Here is a 17694-nt window from a genome sequence, read left to right on the forward strand (position 1 = left end):
CTCAAACATCACCTACCTTTAGTAAACCTATGCTTTTCCTTGCAAAGTATAGCTTGCTTGTCCACCCGTTTTTGTATGCAAGTTCATACCAACTTATAAACTTCTATAAAATCTTCACAATCACTCCAGAGATAATGACAGGTTGATAGTTAAACACATCAGTATTGATTTATTATTATAGAGTAATGGAATTATACTTACATAAGGAAAAATTATTTATTATTTAATAAAAATAACTAACACTGGTTTTACTGGTCATAAACATTTCATACAACTAGTTACCGACAAGTTTCACCACATTAACTAGTGGCTACATCTGGGTTTGGATGAACACACAAATATAAATAAACAGCAAGCTTTGATTATGAATCAATACATCACTAAAAACATACTGAATCCGTAGGAACCGTTACAAGTACAATAGAAACACATGGAGCGTGGATGCTGGCACATGGTCATTCATTGTTCAGCAGATGCATCTGGTAGCAGAGAAATTAAACTTTGATGTGTTAGAGATCTGATGAGTGATTTTCAAATGCCACACAGAATCATCTCTTAGTTTCTGTTTAGGGTACTTTGTGAGTGGATTACCCTGTAGCCTCTTTTATGTTACCTTTTAAGTAACATAAAAAAACTTATCATTGGGTAGGGTAGCTCTCGATTTTAAAATCTTGTATAAAGCGTTAAATTTCTTGATATGCCTGTTTTTGGTGATCTAAAAAAAAGTGAAATCCATGCATCTAACTCCACGTTTATATCACCAAAAATACACAAGACCAATATTCCTCTTCGACAGATCATAGATGGTATTAGCTTGCCAATTATTTGTTATCAAAACATCTCACTCATCTTTTAAAGGAGTGAGATGTTTTGATATAAGCATCTGTATGATAGTCATACAGATGCTTATATCAAAAATACACAATGCTTTGTAGAAAAACTAGGAGAAATTTCTATCTCGAGAACAGATATTCTAGCTAGTTTAGATGCTGTATTGTTATTTACAAATGTTCCTGTGAACAAAGTTACTTATAGATGATCTGTTCCCTCAAGACATCTCTCAACTCAAATTTTTTCTATGGAATGGAAAAATCTACAAACAACTTCGGGCCATGCAATGGGAAGCCCTCTATTACCTCCTTGTATGGACTTATTCATGGAAAAGTTCACAAATGACATCTTCTTATTTATAAATCCTAAACCATCAATTTGGTGGAGATATGTAGATTCTATATTCATAATATGGAAAACAGTGTAGCTGAGTTATATGATTTTCTGGCATCCATTAACTCCTTCTACCATAAAATCAAATTCACCTTAGAACTTGAGAATGAAGGAAAATTACCTTTTCTAGACATTTCTTAATTACAAAACAAGTAGACAAAGGCATTTCTCTTAATGTGTACCATAAGCCGATCCACACAGGTCATTACCCACATTTCTCCTCATTACACCATATTTCACAAAAATTTGTCATTGTACGTATGCTGAAAAAGGGCGATCTCTATTATAAGAGATGAAGGAACATTAACAGAAGAATTGCATTCTATTCTCCAACTATTGATCAGCAATGGATATCCTAAAAAAAATAGTAAAACGAATACTACTCTCTAATCTCTCTCTACAACAAATACATGACATTTATTACAGAACTTCAATTTCCATTCTTTTTGTTGGTGAACTTTTGCAAAAAACTGCTAATCTCCTGAAATCTCACGACATTATAGCAGCCTTCAAACTGGTTATGATAGTACAAAATTTGTTACGCTCACCCAAGGACTACAACTCTTTCAACAAACATCCTGGAGTTTACAACATTCCATGTTCTTACAGCCTTAATTACATGGACAAACTTCAATAATTTTAGAAATAAGACAAAGGGAACATATTGGAGATAACAACAACAACAGAGAAGACAGTTCAGGATTGGCATTCCATTCCTCTGACACTCACCATTGAATGGGACAACAGCTCCATGCCATACATAGAAGATTACAGCTCCTGCGACATAAAAGAGGCTACAGTGGTAATCCACTCACAAGGTACCCAAAACAGAAACAAAACCGAGGAATGATTCTGTGTGACATTTCGAAATCACTCATCAGATCTCTAAATACATTAAAGTTTAATTTCTCTGCTAACGATTGGATGTACCTGCTGAACAATGACGGCCCATGTGTCAGCATCCACCTCCACGTGTTTCTATTGTATTTATGTAATGGTTCCTGTGCATTGTATTTTTTTAGTGATGTATTGATTTATAATCAAAGCTTGTTGTTTATTTATATTTGTATACTCATCTAAACCCAGATGAGGCCACTAGTTAACATGGCAAAAACTAGTCAGTAACTAGTCGTATCAAATCTTTACGACCAATAAACCTAGCATGAGTTATTTTTATTACATTAGTTTTGTGGTATTGCTAGTATAATATTAAATAATACTACATTAATATATAATATTAAAAAACTTTCCTGTTTCTTGACATAATGTGATATGTGACAGTGTGTGTGTCTTTTGCCATCACTTCTTGTCCTGATGATTTTTTTAATTAAGGCCTTTTTTAATATAATTTATATTTATAATGAAGAAGTAAATGGTAGAAAGTTAATAATTAATAATCATTTAAATTGCTTTATAAGTTCAACTCACATTTGTAATATAATTACCCCAAAAATAATGAATATTAGCATTTTTACCTTTAGTATATGGCACCCAGTTATAGAACTTTCCACCAAATGGTACTACATTAAATTTAGAGCACTGTTCTTCTCGAAAGTCTTTTGATCCATCAGGACAATCCTGAGGAAAAAAGAGAAAAAAAGTATATATATCTATTCTTTAGTTTCTACAGAAAATAGAAATCTGCAGTTAATATTAAAATATCTGTTTGTAAAAAAGTATAATATAATTCGTTGTAGTGGTGTAGTGTAGGTTCAGTGTAGTGGTTGAGACAGTTGTAGGTGTCCTCTTGCGATGAGTCTTTGGACTCCTTGGAGGTGTCAGGAATAATAATAATAATAATAATAATAATAATAATAATAATAACAGCTTAATCTCAGAACTCTAAAAATGTATCAAACAATTAAATATTTAAAATTAGTAGAAGGAAACAACAGATTCCTTAATATAATATTAAACACATTTATCAGACACAGACAAAATGAATTAGCAAACAAATATATGATCATTAACAAATTACTGAGTAATAATGATAAGTATTAATATAAGTATATAATAATGATAAGTAATATTATAAGTAGTAGTATTATTTTATTATTATTACAGGCAACTCCAAGGAGTCCTTAGACTCATCAAGGGAGGCCCTAAACATCATATCAAGAACAATTATTTGGCATTTGCACAGTATCTATCATACTATGCTTTGAATTCATTTACAGTCATGGCACCCAAACAAACTCTGGCAGCTTATTCCACTCATTCACCATTCTCCAAGTAAAAAACCCTAGTTCTAACACCCTTGATAACTATCCTCTTGCTCAGTTTCCATGGATGGTCCCTAGTTCTCCCATCACCAGACCTGTTCTGAAAAATTTCCTCTGAATTAATCTTATAAAAACGCTTCAGTAATTTGAATGTCTCAATCATATCACCCCTTTTCCTCCTATCAACAGTATTATCAACATAATAACTCTCTCTCTCTGTCTACACAATAACTATTATTATTAGTATTATTATTATTGCACTTGTTAGTCTCCTCTAATGAATCGTAGGACTCATTACAGGAGACACAAGGCATCAACACAACATCTATCATGCCTCTCCTTGAAACCATTAACAGGCAAAGCAGTCGCAACCCAACTCACGCAACCCATTCCATTCATTCACCACTCTCCAAGTAAAAAATCTAGCCCTCACTCCCTTGTTAACCACACTCTTACCCAACTTCCAAGGGATGACCTCTTGCTTGTTTGGCCCCTACTAGCCAAGTGCTAAAACATTTCCTTTGCATCAATCCTATAAAATCCATTAAGCAACTTAAATGTTTCTTATCTGTTTCTATCATATCTCTCTCTTTTTTGTCTATCAATCAACTTTTTCAATCCATGAATCCTCAATCTATCTTCATAAGGAGAATTCCACAGATCACTCAGATCATAGTCACTCGCCTCTGGATCCTCTCCACCACTTCCTCATCCCCAAGGACATCCCCATGTAACCAGAGATAAGCACAGTGATCCAGATGTGTTTGTATGAAGGCTTTATAAAGAGGGAATGATAACTCAGAGTATGTTCTTCAATAACTAAGTAATCCTATGAGCTACCCTGGCTACTTTAGCAATATCTAAATCTCAGCTCTCTATCTACTACTACCCACAAATTCCTGGCTCCGTATATTTCCTGGATTACAGTTCCCTTAATATGGTACACAGCTTTTAATCTTTGTATCCCAAAATGCATAACTTTCCACTTTTCCACATTAAATTGACATCCATTATGTTTTGCCCATACTGTCAGCCTATTTAAATCATCCTGCAAGTTTTCTACATAGTTTTTAATTAACTATTACCTTACCAACATTGCATTATCGGCAAACAGCTGAATATCTCCATATCTCCAGGAAAAAACAGGTACTGTTTTTTCCTGGAGATATGGAGATATTCAGCCCTTGCAAAATGATCACTCAGTATCTCAACCACCATATGTTGTTGGAGAAGCTGGCGAGAACTAGGATCCAGAATTGGGTTGACAATAATGGTATTATCTTTGATAGATAGCATATATTTGCTAAAGGGAGGTCATGTTTCAGTAATCTATTACTTATTACAATAAGGTGATGGCTTCCTTGGACAGAGGAGAGGGATACACAGCAGTATACTTAGATTTTGCCAAGGCTTTTGATAGATTACTGCATGATGAGTTGATAGTCAAACTAGAGCGGATGGGGTTGGATTGGATATTAGATTGGAGACTAGCTATCTGATAGGTATCAGCAAGTTGTGTATGGGGCAATATTCAGGAAGAGGAAAGTCACTAGTGGTGTGTCTGAGGGATCTGTTTAAGAGCTGTTGCTGTTTAACCTGTATGTCAATGATACTAGTAAAGATTTGGATGGGGATATGCAGTTGTTTGCAGATGATACAAAGCTGGGACAAACTATGATGAGTAGAAAATAAGTTGTAGCCTTACAAGATTTAAATAGATTGAGTGAATGGGCATGGGAATGTGAATGCAGGTTCAACATTACGAAATGTAAGGTTTTAAAATTTGGGAAACAAAGATGGGATGTATAATTTATGCTTGGTGGGGATATATTATTGGAGGTGGAGGAAATAAGAGATCTTAGAGTCATAGTAGATAAGGATCTGAAATTTAGGAGACACATTGCCAAAATTGTGAAGACAACACAAAGAATTCTGGGAATGATGCAGAGGACACTGACTTGTAGAAGTAAGGAGATTCCTGTTCCATTGTATATGACTCTGATTAGGCCACACATGGACTATTGTGCACAGATTTGGTCACCTGGTTTTCAAAAAGACAAAGGGATGTGTTGGAAAGGATAAAGATGTGACTAAATAAGGCAGTTTCTGATCTCTAGAATGTTGAATAGGAGGAAAGTTGAGAAGATGCAATTTACAGTCTGGTGGATAGGAGAAAGAGGGATGATATGATAGAGAGACATACAAGTTAGTAAGGGGTTATTATTATTGGATCAATGTTGGAGAGGTTTGCAGTTATAAAAACAGTTGGAGATCAGGGGAGAACTAGAGGATATCACTGGAAGCTGGAAGCTGTATAAGGAGGGGTGAGCAGGGGAGTGAGAAAAAGGTTTTTTTGCATGCAAAGTTGTGAATGATTGGAATGCCTTGCCTGAGAGGGTGGGTCTACAGAGAATTCGAGTGTGTTTAAGGCACGATATGATGAGCTGTGTGTATGACAAAGGGACCGCCTAGATGAGTCCTTGACTCCATAGAGTCTTGGAATAACAACAACAAAAACAATAATATACCACTGCTTGAAACATTCACTGATAAAGCATTCACAACAGATTCTGGCAACTCATTCCATTCATTCAGTGCTCTCAAAACAAAAAATGATAGTACTGATGGCACTGCTTATGACACTGACTCAAATTCCAAAGTTATCCCCTTTTTCTCCACCCTCTAGTCAAGTAATGAAAAATTTCTTCAGTATCAATTCTATAAAACCTTTTCTGTAGTTTATAGATTTTTATTATATTCCATTTTTGGGAAACTATTCCCTTTATCCAACTCAACTCTCACTCTATGATAAAAATGAAATTATTAAAGCATGGCCCACATATCACAAACCCACACCGTCCTCCCATAGAGCACCATATTCTGATCCATCCATTCCTGAATTCTGTCTATGACCAACTTCTCCAATACCTTTACCAACACCCCAAGATACTGACTGATCTAAACTGCAATCTCTGTCTTGGAGCCTCCTCCTTTATGTAATGGAGCTTTTTTCCCACCGTGAGACAAAAGCTTATACTTGAGCTAAATAGCCTATGAAGTACTGATATAAATAGTAATAAAAGCAATGTCAATTCCTTTGCATATTCCTGTGATACACAGACTGATATTCCATCCACTTCCATGGCAGTATTTACTTTGAAATTCTGCAATATCCTGAGTATCTGTAATTTATTTAACCCTATTCTCACAAAGTTGAATTACTGAGTGATCACTTTGTGATTGCTCAGTAACTCAACTATTTTTGCTGCTTCTCTTGCTCCCCAACTAGCAGGTTTAATTTAAGTTATCCTTCCATCATCATTCTCCCATTTACTTGCCACATAGCAATCCTAAAAGAAATCCCAAAGAACTCTTTGGAATTTCCTTTGGACTGCTTGTCTAATTTCCTCTCAAAATCTGATTTTGCCTTCATTACCATGCAAGTCATCATCCATCTTGCTTGTGCTCTGTATATCGCTTATAAAATTGCTAATCACCTTTTATCCTTATATACCATCCCCAACAATTTCATACTTTGTGCTCCAGTCCAATGACTCAATTAATCATTAATCTGCCATGGCAGATTAATGATTAATTATGGCATGGCAGTGATTCAAGATGCCTCCTACATTTATACTTTCATAACCACCTAACTTGTAATTCCATATTCCACATTTGTCAACCTTCTGAGTCAATACTGCATGATCGTTCTTCTCAATCAGAAGTAATACAGCTGCCTTGGTTATGTGCATATCACCAAATCCAACACTCTTAAACATCAATACTGTAATTTTAATTTTATTTCAAGTAATAATAAATTTAATTTCCTTCTCACTATGTGATATTTTTTTTCCTTTTAATGTATGTCCAATAGATGAAGTTCCTAATAATAATTATTCAGCAGGCATTCATCATGCTAGTTTACTAATGCATTTCATCCAGATCTTCTCTTGCACCTCTAGCCTATAGCAGTGACTGACCATACTTTATGTTCTGTTGACCTCTATCTCACACTAGGAAACTGCAAATTCACCTTCAAGATTTGTCTTCCTATTCTCCTTCTACTCTTTCTTGGCTGCACTTCTTCATCTGCTATCATCAGCAGTGTCCCTCTCCCTCTGCCCACTTCCTGCCCTTCCTAAAAATAGAACCTTCTTGCAATTACATGGATAGAACCTTCATACTCTATTCCTGTAACTACATCATCCTTCATCAACCAAACCAATGCCCAAAATTCCTTCCTCTTATTTCTGATACTTTTGGCTTTAATATACATACATACACACACACACACCAATATTTTCTTAGATCCCCAACTTCCTTTACTCCATGTATTGACTATCCCATTTAAATTCATTACCTGAGAAACTATTTTGGTCTCTCAGATCATTCAGAATTTTTGATCACTCTCTCATACACAAACATACCCAATAGCCTTGATTTCCCTGACTTTGCACTTCCACACTCTCAGTGAAAAATATTTTCTTCTAAAACCTAATTTCAAATCCATTCAAGTGCAATCTTTCAGCTTTATTTAAGTCCTTCTAAATAAACAGTATTAATGGAATATGTGTACCAGACATATTTAAAAACTTTCACAGCTCACACATGTAAAACAAAAATACTGAATTTTATTCACAACTTCCAGTATATTTCATCCAATGTTACATGGATAGCATCAGGGAGAGAGACTAGTGACTACATTCAAAACATAAATCATAAGAATGAATCTGAAAGGATGTACTTACTACCTTGTGTCTCAGACACAACTGAAGTATATGATTACACTGTTAGAGTTCAAAGGAACAATTGTAAAAGTTGCTCCTTTGAACTCTAACATTGTAATCATATATTTCAACTGTGTCTGAGACATGAGGTATCCCTGTAATTAAATAAAAATTTATTTAAAATAATTATCAAAAAAAAGTTATGAAATCCATGTAGTTAGCCTAGTGGCTGTGTGCTTCGCAACCATATGCCTGGGGAAGGAGTGTCCTAGGTTCGATTCCCGTCGGTGAAGTGAGTAGCTGAAGGATCTTCCTCAGCCATAGCCGAGTTAGCTGGTCTTAGGCATGGACAGTAGGTTTTTTTTTCCCCAGTTTATCCTGGAGTTTTTCATCCCACAAAGCAGGCAAACTGGCCTTGAGAACTCAACACTACAGGACATAGGAACACCAGGGAGCGTAGGGCTGACCACCTTATCCTATGAACGGTTTGAGGTCCGATGATTAATAAACCCTCGACACCACAAGATAAAATAGGATATAAAGAAGATGAGATGAGAAAAAGTTATGAATAATATATAGTGATCACCTCCCAAAATTTAGAAATTGGTATGCAGTCTGAGCAGTTGAGGTTTGGATGATTTTGAAGCATTTCACACGTTCCAACGAAAAGACTATGAAACTTGAACTTGCCAGAACGAAAAAGTTTTGTCTGGTTCTAGAGAATTCTGTGCCTAGTGTCAATAGCATGAGAAGCAAGGCCTAACTTGCCAGATTCCAAAAATGTGATAGAGTCTTCATGTTCTTCGATTCTCATCAAGGCAGAACGGCCAGTCTATCCAAAATAGCAAATATGAGCGAGCAGGGTACCAGATAGACACCTGGTAAGGAAAGAGGTGCTAATGTATCCTTTGTAAATGATAAGAAGGAAGACAACTTGCAAGCTGGTTTCAATCAAGGAAGTGTATACATTGAATAACATGTAAAGAATTCATGCTATTTGTTCAGCGGTTCCTTTAAGGAAGTGTATTGAAATTCTTTTTAAATCAGATTGTATTCTGGTTGAAGGATGATAATTATCAATAATGTTTGAGTGGTAGTTTTGTTGTATCCATTACAAATCAGATTACTTTTAATTATATTCAGTGCAACTAACAAAAGAGAATCAGAGGAAGAGCAGATCGTATGAGATCTATGTACATGATTCTTGATAATACCATTTTTTGTGATGAATGATGGTGGAGGGATGAGTGAATGTATCTTCCAATAAGGGTTTGTTTCTGATAAACTAAAAATTCAACATGTCCTATAGTATCACAAATCATTAAGGTATACAAAAAGGGTAGATAGTTATTGGATTCACATTCAACAGTGAACTTGACATGAGAGTGAAAGTTTATTTTTCACTTGGTTAGACTATAATAAATTTAGTTTAATCCTTTATCCAAGTGTGAGCAAACAAAGTTTGCACCTGAAAATATCTTCAAGACTTAATATGGTGTTGTACTACATGAGAGTACAAGGAGTTTTTATTTCCTCTAGGAACTGAAGTAATTCTGACTCAGAGTGAGACCAGACTGCAAATATATCAACAAAATATAACCAAATACATTGTTCAGGAAATATAATGTCAGAGTGTTTTTTCTAGATGCTCCATAAAATAATCTGCTAAGGCTGGTCAGATAGGACTTCCCATTGCTGTTCGTCCCATGTGTTTCAACTTATTATGCCATGTAAGATAGCCTGCAGGTGAATTTAAATAGATTAACAATGTCTTCTGGAAAATTAGATTGTTAAAAACCAAAGGGTTTCTTGGTGAATAAGGAGACATTCTTTTTATAATTACTGTTATGAATAATATATAGTGATGAATATAATAGATATTGTATTATATTAGATATATTATATTTGTATTAATAGGTAAAATCCCTTAATCAACTTGAGGTATCATATCCACTCTTTTCCTCCTATCCACCAACCTTTGTACGTTCCTTCAACCACTCTGCATAACCAACACTCCAGAGATGAGTGAAGAAGATGGTGACAGGTCTGTGGAATACAACCTACAAGGATAGGTTGAAGGTTTGTGGGTTACAAAGTTTAGTCACATCTTGACTACTGTGCACAGATTTGCTCACTCGGGGACCAGGAAGTGGTCGAAAGGATTCAGAGACGAGTGACAAAGATGGTGACAGGTCTGTGGAATACTCTTTGCGAGAATAGGTTGAAGGTTTGTGGGTTATAAAGTTTAGTTGATAGGCGAAAAAGAGGGGACATGATAGAAACTTTTAAGATATTAAAGGGATTTTATAAAATTGATGCAAATGAAATTTTTCAATATATGACAAATAGTCAGAGAACCAGGGCCATCTCCATGGAAGTTGTGTAAGAGTGTGATTAGCAGGGGTGTGCAGACCAGACTTTTTTACATGGAGAGTGGTGAGTGAGTGGAATTTATTGCCAGAATTGGTTGTGAATGGATTCAAGGAGAGGTATGATAGTATTTGTATATGATGGTTGATTGGGTCTTCCACAATGAGCCTCCAGACTCCATGGAGATGCTGTTAATAATAATAATATGTAATTATGACAATGATTTAAAAGTACCTACAATGACAATGAAAAAAGTACAGATGAGTGGATTCTATATAAAGAGACTATAGACAGCTTTACAGTAAGCTAAAACAATACAAGTGGATAAACTGTAACAGAAAGAATTTAATAGTGAATGAAGACTAGTTACAACATATTTAAAACAAGCAATGTACAACTGTACATTAAAAGAGAACAAATAAGCATGTTTGATATCTTGTTATTATTCATGCTCTGCAACAGGACATTTAATGAAAAGATTTATAATTAATATAAAACAATAGAAACAGTCTGCGTAATTAGCCGAGTGGTTATGCACTCCACAACCATATGCCTGAGAAAGGAGTGTCCTGCATTCGATTCTCATCGCTGATGTGAGGAACTAAGGATCTTTCTTAGACATAGCCAAGTTACCCAGTCTTGGGCATGGACTGCAGGGTTTTTCTCCCCAGTTTATCTGGGGTTTTTTCCTCTCGCAAAGCAGACAAACTGGTCTTAAGAACACAGTGCTTCACAGACAATTACACATGGTTGAGTATGGGGTAACGACCCCACCTCGTAGTGAGTTATGAAACCCAAAAATGGGAAGCCAAGGCCCTACACGGGGCTGTAGTGCTGAAGAAGAAGAAGAAGAAGAAGAAGAAAAAGATAAGACAGAAACTAGAAAAGTGACACTATTAGTAATAGAATAATATGTTAAGTACAGAAGGAGATTGGCTATAAGAAATCCAGGAGATTTTATATAGGATGGATATTGATAAGGCTGTAGAACTACATATTCTACATATAAAAATATGTTGAAGTTACATATTTTTATGAAATATGCAGCTATATTAATATGGTTGTAACACTGAATGCTATATATAAGAAGTGCTAACCAAAGATTCAGTTCAGCTGATGATAAAGTGTATGATAATGATATGGAAAAAAGAGTGCAATTAATGGTTTAAATTGTGAGTGGGGTTAATGGAAAACAAGCTTGTGATACTGACAATAAGATAGCAAGAGTGAATGATAGCAAAAAATGATGCAAGATTTGAATGCTGAGTTGATGAAGGTGAGGTAAGAGATGAAGTGGATGCAAATTGAAATGAAGAGAATAGTAGATATTCATGAAGGACTGAAGAAGATGGGAACAAATTATGTTGGTATGAAAGAAGTAACAAAAGACTAGCCAGTAGCATTGTATGGAGATTCGATTATTAGAGATGTGGTAAATGAGAAAATGCACAAGATTTGTTTTCTTGAAGGTAAAATGAATAGAGTAATTGTGACAGTGGATATGAGAAGTAAGTGAACAAAAGGATTGGCAGTAATAGTAGGAACAAATGACTTGACTGGGAAAAAGGAGAATTTAAGATTGGATTCAGTAGGTTCTTGAGAAGGATAAAAGTAAATAGTGCGACAAGAAAGGGTAGCAGTGTGTTGCCCAGGTAAGATGGTGATGAGATGAGGAATGAGATACACAGAATGAGAAAGGTTGATGCTCAAAGAGGAAGTGAAGGTATGTGTATACAAGAAGGGAATGGGATTGCCTAGGATGTAGGGAGAACAGATGGATTTGAAGACGGTTCTGGGATGAGTATGGAGAAAAAGAAATGACTCGAGGAAGGTATGAAAAAGTCACATCTAACGAGTTGCAACAGTGAAACTTGTTATAGATCCAAGAATGAGCTGTCTTGTTTGATAGTATACAAATGCTAGAAGTATCTGAAATAAGGGAAATGAAACTGTTGCACTGATTGAGTTCATTCACAGAAAAATTGTTGGAATAAGTGAGACGTGGATGGCATCCTGACAGGAATAGAGATGGAAGGGTATGATTATTTTTGTGAAGGTAGAAAGGGTAAAAAGGGAGTTGGAGCTTTATTGATGATAGAGAAAGAGTTATGTCCATACAAGGCAGAGTTCTCAACTGTATCAGAATCACAATGGAAACCAGAAGACCAGACCTGCACACAATAGTCCAAATGAGGTCTTATCAAGCCATTGTAAAGAGGCAAAATAACCTTATCTTTACACGTGAAAGTTCATTTCAGCATTGCAATAATCTTTTGAGTTGTATTTGCAATCTTTGCTACATGGCCCCTGAACTTCAACTTGCTATCTGCTAACTGCAAGATCCCCAGCTTTATTAATTTCTTAAAGCATAATCCCACCAATCTAATATGACATTGGATATCTAATCACACCAAAGTGCATGACTTTGTACTCATTAACATTGAAATGACGGCCATTTTTACATGCCCACAATTCCAGCCTATTCAAATCATTCTGCAAGTACTGCATATCAGCAGCACTCCTGATTACCTACCTATTTTTGCATCATCAGCAAATAGCTGTATGTCACATGTCAAATCCTTCCCAATATCATTAATGTACAGATTGAATAATAATGGACCAAGGACTGATCCTTGTGGTACACTACTGGTTACCTTAAATCTTGCAGACTCACATCCCCCATATACTACTTTTTGATATCTGTCAGTCAGCCATCTTCTTATCCAGCTAATATTCTATAATCCAAACCCATATTCTCCAATTTATGCAACAGTCTTCCATGCTGTATTCTGTCAAAAGCCTTAACAAAATCCAAAAGTATCATGGTGTATCCATTCCCCTTGTCTAGTTCAATGGTAACATTGTTATAAAATGTGAGCAAGTTGCTAAAACATGACCTTCCCTTAGTAAACCCATGCTGTTGATTGCAAAGTAGAGATTCATTGTCATCCCATTTCTGAATGCAAGCCCTGATCAGTATTTCCAAAATCTTCATCATCACTCCTGAAATTCCAATTGGTTGATAGTTGGATACATCGGTGTGAGTGTATCTATGGATACACTCACACCACCCTTGTGCAATGGGATTACCATACATTCTTTCCATTCCTATGGAATATTCCCTGTTCTAAGACTCAAATTATATAGCCTGGTCAAACAAATAGCCAGTTCAGCTGAACACTCTTTTAGCACTCGTGTTGATATCCCATCAATACCTATTGCTGAATTCTTATTCAGTTTGTGCAACAGTTCTAATACCACCTCATCATACATCTGAGTTTCTTCATTAAGTGAAGAGGTAACAGTGAACTTAATGTTGCATACACCAGGTTCATATATTTTAGCAAATTGGGCTACACTCATATTTTCACCATTCCTCCCATTATAATTTAGTTCCCTGACTCTCTGTATTAGGTCTTATACCAGTTATTAGTTTTACAAGACTCCTGATACCAAATGCATTGAAGTGTAAGCTGTCCCTCTTATGCAAATCTAATCTTCCTTCAAACTCACTCCACACATCCAAAAAGTTGCATCCATTCTTCCACACAGCCTACGCATCGAATTGTATGTGATCATAACCATTCTTCTTAATTCATTTTTATCATATTAAGGTAATATGCTTAATATTTTCAATTTCTCGCTCTTCACTCTCGCCTCTTCCGACAACCCTTTCATGTCCTCTCTCATACTGAACTTATAATTAGTTATCTTGTTAGTATCCACTACAATTATGATCTCATTTACTTTCCTTTGTGTTTGAACTGCTTGCATTATATTTTTAATTTTTGCTCCTGGAAGACTTTAAGTTATAATGCACTCATCAACAGCATGTTTTATGATGGAGTCAACATACCAAATAACATCTTTCTTTTTACAAATAATGTTAATTACTGACTTACCTGATTCTGTTTTTTAGTTGTTTCTTATTTTGCTGTTTCATTTTGTTTTCTTCCTTATGTTCATTCAAAACGTCTCTCGACTTTCTGTAATTCCCATGTCATCTCTCTGATAATCTGCTTTAATTTCACTATTTTGGAGGTCAATTCATTTTTAATAACCTCCTCAATATCTTCAATAACTTCCTTAGTAGGACAAGCCTTCTTGTTTTCAATTTTGCTGCTCTTCTTAGAGTTACAGTTCTTGTGCATTTTGGCACCATTTTAAATTATATTTATTATTACAACATCTTAAGAAAAATGTGTTTATAAAACACCAAATACATTAAAAACACAAAAATCCACACTAATATACTATAAAACACTAAATTTCTAAGGGAAAAACACAATAAAACAGATAAAAATCACTAATTTTACACAAGCTCTAAATTTACCGACCAATCACAATGTTGCCTCCAACCCAATTATGGAGGCAACATAACATGACTTGTTATAATCAATTTCATGAGGAGCACAGGCAAAGTGGTTGACTCAGTTGTTAAGGATAGCAAAAGTGAAGTATGAGCAGTAGTTAGCTAATGAAGCCAAAAAAAATCCCATGGAGTTCTTTTGATATGTATCTAGCAAAAAAAAAAAAAGAATGATTATGGTAAGTAAGATGACAACAATTGGAAAATATAATACACAGACAACTGCTGCAGAGAATATAGTTCAGGTATTTAATGAGCAGTTTATAAAGGTGTTTCATCCTTGTGAATGTGACATCATGGAGAGTTTGAGAGCAGTAGATGAGGAGGAGAGGTTGACTATGGACGAGCAAGAGGTATATGAGGAATTGAGCAAACTCTATGTTAATAAGGTCGTGAGACTTGATGATATATCACTACACATTTTGAAGGAATGTGCCAGAATGGACAATCTGCCTTTGCATATATGTTTAACATGAGTTCTGCATTGGATCAAGTTCAGAAGGAGTGGAAGGAAGGCAAGATTGAGCCACTTCATAAAAGAGGTGATAGAACTCAAGCATCAAATTATAGGCCAATCTGTGTGTCAGGTGTTCTGGTTAGTGTTGGAGAGGCTAGTGGGAAGCAGGATCCAGAATTAGGTTGACAGCAGTGGTATTATCGTGGATGGACAACATGGAGAGATCATCTGTCAGTAACCTGCTTACTTGTTACAATAAGGTGATAGCTACACTGGACAAGGGAGATGGATACACAGTGGTTCTTAGATTTCAGAAATGCTTTTGATAGATTACCCATGATAAGTTAACAGCAAACTAGAGAAGATGGTGCTGGATATTAGACTAGTGCATTGGATTTGAAATTGGCTCTATGATAGGTATTTGAGCAATATCCTGAAAGAGGAAAGTCACTAGTGGTTTCCTGAGGTGGAGGGGGAGGGTCTGTTTTAGCACTATTGATGTTTAACTTGTACATTAGTGATATTGTTGAAAATTTGAATGAAGGTATTCAGTTATTTGCAGATGCAAAGTTGGGAGTAGCTATGAGGAAAAGAGCAGATGTTGTGACCTCACAAGAAGACTTGAATAGACTGAGCAAATCAGCATGGGAGTGGAGATACCAGTTGAATGTTGCAAAATGTAGGTTTTAAAATTTGGAAATCCAAGACAGGATGCAGAATTTACTCTTGGTGAGAAAGTATTGTTGGATGTGGAGGAAATAAGAGATATTGGGATGATGGTGGATAAGGATCTGAAATTTAGAAGGCACATTGTCAAAATTATGATGAAAGCCCAACCAATTCCAGCAATGATACAGAGGACACTGACTTATAGAAGTACAGAAATCCTGGTTCCATTGTATAAGGCCATGATTAGGCCATGTATAGACTACTGTGTACAGATTTTGATCACCTGGTTTTAAAGGATGAAGAGATACTGGAAAGGATTCAGAGGCAATTGTCATTTAGGTAGTTTCTGGTCTCTGGAATGTTGAATATGAAGAAAGGTTTGAGAAGGTGCAATCTACTGAGTCTCGTAAATAGGAAGAGGGGGGGGGATATGAAAGAGATGTGCAAGTTGGTAAAGAGTTGTTATAGGATTAATGTTGAAGAGGTTTTTCATAAAATGATGGGAGAAGGAAGAAGTGGTCATCCCCAGAATCTGTGAAAGAAGGGTGTGAGCAAGGGAGTGAGAAACAGATTTTTTTGGAGTGTTAATGAATAATTGGAATGCATTGTCTGAGAATATGGTGTCTGCAGAGAATTTCAATACTTAAGGCATGGTATGATGAGCTGTGTGTATGACAAAGGGACGTCCTACGATAAGTCTTTGACTAGATGGGGGTCTTGGGATAATAATAATTCCACAGACCGGTGACCAGGTAAGTCACACATCTCTGAATTCTCTCTACTACTACCTGATTCCCAAGAAACCCAGGTGACCAAATCTGTGCACAATAGTGAAGATGTGGCCGAATCATAGCCTTATAAAGAGGGATAATAACTTCCTTATCTTTACTTGTTAGTGTTTTTCAACATACAAATTATTTGTTGAGCTGTTTTACCAACTTTTTCAATATGCCCTCTGAACTTCAACTCTGTCCACTATTATCAATCCCTAGTCTCTACCCTCATCAATTTCCTACTTTCCATTACCTTTTCAAACTGAAGTGCAGAACCTTACTTTTCACAACATTAAATTGACAATTATTATCCTTTGCACAGAATGCCAATTTATTTAAATCACCAAAAGGACATCTACATCACCTTTATCAAATAATGCTCTCCCAGTTTTGCATCATCATCAGCAAACAACTGAATATCCTTCTTTAAATCTTTCCCTATATCATTGATATACAAATTAAAGAGTAGTAATTCTTTAATTTGTATAACAATACAGAGCCCTGAGGTACTCCAGCAGTCACCCACATTCTCCTAGATTCCATTCTGCCACATACTACTCTGATATCTGACTGTCAGCAACCTCCCTATCTATGCTACTAGCTTCATATCCATTTCCATTTGCTCCAACTTTTGTAAAAGTTTTCGATTTGGTGTTCTGTTAAATGCCTTTTCAAAGTCCAGCAGCATCACGATGTAACCATTTCCTCCATCCAATTCCATTTTTACTTTATTATAAAAGATGAGTACATTACTAAGACAAGTACCCACCTTTCAAAAAACTATGCTGTCCATTATATAATATCATATCCATATCCTCCCACTGTTGGATTTTACCTTTAACCGACTTTTCAAATACTTTAACAAGCACTCCTGAGATATTAA

At 35.7% G+C, this 17694-nt stretch overlaps 1 protein-coding gene across 2 annotated transcripts in view; it reads right to left on the minus strand.

The window, feature by feature from the left end:
• Positions 1 to 17694, minus strand: part of LOC150102627 (papilin-like) — an 843028-nt gene that overhangs the window by 654191 nt on the left and 171143 nt on the right. The window contains exon 5 of one of the 2 annotated variants that reach the window (XM_090399411.1): positions 2700 to 2802. In XM_090399411.1, coding sequence (XP_090255537.1) covers positions 2700 to 2802 — 103 coding nt within the window. Of the gene's footprint in view, positions 1 to 2699; positions 2803 to 17694 lie in introns of those variants that run through there. The other variant, XM_090399410.1, reaches the window with a different exon arrangement.

Source organism: Typopeltis vanoorti, chromosome 10 (assembly GCF_054136105.1).
Source record: "Typopeltis vanoorti isolate ZY-2024b chromosome 10, IOZ_Tvanoo_1.0, whole genome shotgun sequence".
Classification (NCBI taxonomy): Eukaryota; Metazoa; Arthropoda; class Arachnida; order Uropygi; family Thelyphonidae; genus Typopeltis; species Typopeltis vanoorti.